General features: G+C 32.5%; 1 protein-coding gene across 1 annotated transcript in view; it reads right to left on the reverse strand.

Annotated features, from left to right (window-relative positions):
* The window catches only part of LOC137656498 (furin-like protease 1, isoforms 1/1-X/2), a 117,547-nt gene that overhangs the window by 106,586 nt on the left and 4,961 nt on the right, over window positions 1-6,000 (reverse strand). Inside the window, exons 3-7 of the mRNA XM_068390672.1 lie at window positions 5,063-5,247; window positions 4,803-4,921; window positions 2,499-2,606; window positions 1,246-1,333; window positions 103-219 (exon numbers count right to left, since the gene is read on the reverse strand). Of these exons, the coding sequence (XP_068246773.1) occupies window positions 103-219; window positions 1,246-1,333; window positions 2,499-2,606; window positions 4,803-4,921; window positions 5,063-5,247 (617 nt within the window). The remainder of the gene's footprint in view (window positions 1-102; window positions 220-1,245; window positions 1,334-2,498; window positions 2,607-4,802; window positions 4,922-5,062; window positions 5,248-6,000) is intronic.

The raw sequence follows: 6,000 nt of genomic DNA on the forward strand, positions 1-6,000 counted from the left end.
CCTCAAGTACAGTAATTACATCCAATAAAACAATATCTACTTCACAAGATTTTAAAAAACAGTGCTAAATAAAAGTAACTAAACCTATCTAAAAATGCTTACATGGAAACCAGATCTAGAATTGTCATGTGGTCTTTGTGCGAGCAGAGTCGATTTTGTTCCCGCTGGAGACGAGAGGTAAATTTCGATGTCACCACGTCGATCAGCTGTTAGAGACACCTGAAACACACAGTTTTTATATACAATTTATTCAATTGCATAGTCATAACAGAAAAAGTTTACTTAAAGATCAAAGACTAACCTGGATGCAGATTGAGAAGTCTCAAGATAAAAAGAGGAACTTTTAACACAATGATTTATGTAACCCACTTGAAATGCTAAAGTATGACAAATAAAAGGTATTGATACCAAAATTATTGCCCAATTATCCACTTTGACTTTTCACATCACACCTTTAAATCCTCTCGATATGAAAGAGGTACACGACTTGAAGTGCACAAAAACATACATAGAGCACTTAATACAAAGTTCCCTTTAGATGTTATTTGGAAATATTTAGGGCATCAATATCAGGGATGTACTTATAATTGATGTTATAATATATATAAAGTTTATTATCAAGCACAAAATCACAAGTCAGTAATATACATTAAGAGTACAATAGTCAATGAAATCACAAAACACAGAAATATTACAAGCTTTAAGAGATTACTTAAACTACCCTACCAAATGCAGCCTGCATACCTTGTCAGTGCTTTATTAAAAGAAAATAGACTATTTTGGCAAAATAGAAAGTTTAAACTACCAAAGAATATATTCTCACCCTATTCAGAAGCACAAGTAAAGTGACTAAGAGACTTGTGATACTACACAAATAATTTTGAAGGAAAAATCTGAATAAGAAACAGAAAGAGGTTAGAGAGCCAAAGAGACCGGCATAAAGTGAACTACAAAATTAAACTTAATACTGTAGTCGGTGTGCTGTAGAAAATAGGCAGCAGGCAGTGATCTTGCTACATGGCTTTCAGCCACGATAAACAACAAACAAAAATAAGTCATACTATATACATTTAACAAGACCATAGAATTACATCGATAGATGCTGGTAAGACTTGCCCAAAGAATTGAATATTATAGATGGCTTTAAAATGGAAAGGGATTAATCTAAAGGTTAGAGAGAGATGTGAGATGAGACCAAAAGTACAAGACAGAAAAAATTACAATGCTAATTGAGAGGTATCTTACCCTGGCTTGAACGTGTTCCAAATAACTAACTCCTGGGCAATCTACCACATCCAGTTCTAGGGTAACAAAGCTCTTCTGGGGAATAAGTCTGAAAAAAATAGAAATCAAGTTTATGAAAGTGTATATCCCTTAAAATTAGAGTATTTACCTTAAAGTAACACTACACATTATGCATCAATTCATCATTTAAATTATTTTAAAAAACAAAATATAAATTCTCTATTTGGTACTGAAACATGTTTAATAAATAATACTTTTCACAACTCAATTCCCTAGTATGCTCTCACTTCATTTTCGGTCAATATCATATCATCAGTTATTCATTTCAAGTAGGGGCTTTCCATCTGAGTTTTTTAATGATAGCTTCACTTCAAAAACACTGAATTCATTCATGAGCATATCAATCAAATTATTCCCTTCACATCTCCAATTTATGATCTGACTAAAGTGTTCCATCCATTGTTGCTTTTTTCATCTTCAGTTGTTACAAAAGATCCATCACTTTTTGGTGGGTATACAGTATGCTGCTTCTTCTTTGCCCCATTAGAGATTTCATTAATAGTTCTCTGAGCAATTCTTATACCATAGCCACTCCCTGAATTCCTAGCTTGGTCAGCCTCATCTGCTTTCCTGTCTAAATATTCTCTCTTTATCATATAGAGAAGAAGCATCTGAATACTTTCAATGTCTGTTCAAATTGCTTGAACATTACTTTTCCTAAATGGCATCAACAGTAAGAACTTAGATTTATTCTTTGTAGTTATTCTTTAGAATGATAACACTCGGAAATAAAAAAAAATAATTTATACAGTTCAAATTAGTTACTTTTTACACAATTCCATTCAAGTTGGTATGTCACTTTGCTAATAAGGAAGTTACTGAAAAATGTGATGGCTAACAGATCAAAAAAAAAAAAAAATTGGATATAAAAAACCGAGATGGTTTGGATGTATGAGGAGGACAAGTCAGAAACAGTAAGTCGGAAAAGGAGGAGAAATCACAAAACAGGAGACAGACCAGTAGGAAAGGCCATCACAACCTGGGAAAAGCATAGATAAAAGACCTAAACAAAATAAAAATCTTGTCCGTGTATGCATAAGAAAATCAGGGAAGCTTACTTAATGCTGACCCTATAAAGGTCACATTTAATATTGCAATAGTCATAGTCCATTGCACAAAGGCTTTGGCTAAAACAAAAATGGACTACAGTACTGTACTTCAGTTATACACACACATCATTTGGCAAAACATACTTGTCTGAGTGAGCTGCATTGACTTCACATTTTCGTTGAATAGGAACACTTGTCCAATTTCTGGCTAATTGCACCATAGCATAGGCATCCATGAGACCGTAACCAAACCTGAAAAAAATTTTAAAAATTAAATTTTCTTCCATATTAGAACAATCCTAAAGGGCATTGAATCTCAAAAAATAATAATAGTAATAATAATTATTATCATAATGATACAGGTGAGGATACTAATTTGAATAATAAAAATGATTATCACTATCACAGCATCAACAATAATCCTTATCATAACTATTATCATTATTACAATTATCATAAATATAATTAATGATGTTACTATTAATATAAATAAATATCACATATTACCGTACTGTAACTTCAACATAATTTCTATTATTATTACTGTATTATATTATTAGTTTAATAACTTAGACCTCTCAGGATTCGATGACATTATCTTTTTGTAACCATAAGGTTTATATAGAAATTTTATTCAGTTTTCTAATGAAATCTTCAGTTACTTTCTACAATTATTAATTTTTTAGTTACAAGACAAAACGTCAACTTACATAGGTTGAAACAAGACTTCAAAAGTCATGAGCCTAACAGAGATTTTGTTACAGCCAGAATCACCAGAGGGCTAATGTCATTATTATTATCATTATTATCATCAATAATATATATTAATGATAACATAAATCAATAAACAATTAATATTTCCGTATTGTATTAACATTAACATCATTACAAATATAATTGTTATTAACTTACTTTATCAATAATAATAATAATAATAATAATAATAAAAATTATTAATAATAATCACCATCACCATTTTTACACTCGAGGAAAAGAAATATCTTTATGAATGGTGCACCTTAACTGGAAGCTGGTACTTACAGTATAACTAAAACTACCAACGCTTAAATCATGATACAGTACCATGAATTTCCCGGTATTCTTTACAATGAATATTCACAGAATTATTTTTTTTTTACCAACCTTTTAACTGCTTAAGTTTAGTCACAAATTTTTTCAATAAAAATCTCTCAAAGGGATGACCACATTTGACATGCTTAGAATCTTGCAGCTAAAATTTGCACTATGCAGTAAATATTTCATATTCCTGTATGAGCACAATAAAAAAAATTATGCATGTTTTCATATGTAAACTAATGTGACTAATTTCTTTAACATATTTTTTGGCCATAAACAGATTTGGAATAAGGGCATCAAGTAATAAATTATGTGCTATGCAGTCCAACACTTGACTTAAAAGAAGACAGAAAAAAATGTGCACAAGTAACTGCCTTCCAGGGTATTGAGCTAATAGGTACAATTACCCTACTGAACACCATCCCAACAGCAACTACTGTATAATCACATTTTTGCCAAACTCTTATTTCAAGGAGGTTGGAGGCAAGTCAAAATTGAAGACATCACATGAACATTATTTGTCTTCAACAAAACAAAGCAGCAAATAAATGAAGTATGTACTTTTGCAGTTCATTGCAATCTATTAATACTGGTGATCAAAAGGAAGTGTAAGAGTAGGTTAATTGACTTTTTATTTTCTACATGATCTTGATCAACAATAACATCCTGTTTACAGAAATGACAACAGCATCTCTGTAGTTTCATAGGCTACCAAATAATATTCTAATATTTATAATTTGATAAGAAAAAGTTAACAAGACACCACTGATAATAGACTACAAGCCAGTCAGATAGCATTGTATTATGGTACGAAGGAAACTAGCAGAAAGCGTTCAATTTTATTTCATTAGATATTTAGGATGTGGGCAACATAGCCCAGTGCTGGGAAAAGGAGAAGCCGCTCAGCACCAAGGTGCAACTGAGGTAATAGCACTATGAAATAAAAGTTGAAAGAGGTAGGACTGTGAGATGGAATAACAGAAATGGAAATAAGAGTATTTAAAGTCAAAATTGAGTGCAGCTAAGAGCTGAACAGATGTGACAAAAACCATTTAGTAATTCCTACAAGGAACCAAGCAAAGGTGCATTAAAGAACCTACTGCATAGTACACTCGAGAATAGATAGCGCAAGATTTAATGTAGGTGTCGATATCGAGTGACATACACTATACATTGTATCAAGAATAAGAGCTGCTTAAAAATCAGAATTTTAATAAAATTTATTTCTATACTCACCTGATGACCATACTAAATTTTTATTGAATATTTTCAAACAATCTGTAACCAAGAAAAATCATTCTCTCTGTTAAGGAAAGATACCAGTACTTTTTAACAAATACAAGCTATACTACATATATTATAAGTACAAACCTGTGTGAGACCTGTCGGCCAACACCATTTTTTTGCCAATCGGGAGCTTCCAGGTTTTCTGGTCTTCCTGTTCTTACAACTATGTGCTGCATGTCACGCCAGGTCAAGTTCTTGTTAACCTTTTAATGCAAAAAAAAAAAATGTCAATACGACAAGTAAATCTACAAATATAGTCAAATCTACAGACTTCAAGAATTATTTTGATTTTCACATTAAAGTTAAGTGCTCCACATTCAAAGACAAAAATTCATAGCACTAACCTGAAGAGCAAGGGCACAAATTGCAGCAGCTAAAGGAGCGGAGGCAGAAGTTCCTGTGTGAGAGGGTGTACAAGAGTGATGGAGATCAGTGGTAACAATTTGGCGTTCTCCTAATGACCCCGAACTGTATGTTGTAGCGAGGGTGGAACTGCAAGCTTCCGAGTACCATGGTACTTTACCTTTCTCTGTGGGGGATAAAGGAATTTGATAAATCTAGTGAACTTCAACATTCCAAGAATTCACTGCAAAATAAGCAATTAGAAAAAATAACCCAGATCTCTGGAGATACAGGATCAGAAGAGGCTGTGATGTTAGTGAAGAGAGGGGAGAGATATAATAATGAGATGCATGTTAGACAGTATATGGCTGCGTGTACAGCATGAGCGATAAAGCTCTAGTGTAATAATTGTTGCTATAGGCATCAGTCACAATCCCTTCAAAAGATAAATACAATACTAAAGTGGGACAGAACCTTGAACTATAACAGGAGGAGAGATTCTACTATTAAAATACTGTTGGTCTAGGTTAGTAATGAGAGAAAGATCAGAAAAAAAAACTATAGTACCTTGGTTTAAGAGCTTAATTTGTACTAAGCTCTTGGTCGCAAACTGAAATGCTCGTGTCCCAAACAAAATTTTCACTATGCATTTGACACAAATACACAAATATCCATTTTGAAAGGTTTATAATGCTAATTATTGAAAAATTTATAACCCCTGACATCAGAGATGAATACAAAATTAGAAAAAAAAATTAAAACAGTATAGACAAATTAACTTGTGCTTTGTGTTTGGAGAGTTGTGACTAGTGTGGAGGAGAAGAGGAGGAGGAGAAGGCGAGTTACTTTTTGAAAGGAGAATCTCCCTCCATGAGAACTTATGGTAAAATACAGGGAGTTCTTCCTCTCTTGAATGACATTCAATATCACTAACTGAATT

Source organism: Palaemon carinicauda, chromosome 17 (assembly GCF_036898095.1).
Source record: "Palaemon carinicauda isolate YSFRI2023 chromosome 17, ASM3689809v2, whole genome shotgun sequence".
NCBI classification, from domain to species: domain Eukaryota; kingdom Metazoa; phylum Arthropoda; class Malacostraca; order Decapoda; family Palaemonidae; genus Palaemon; species Palaemon carinicauda.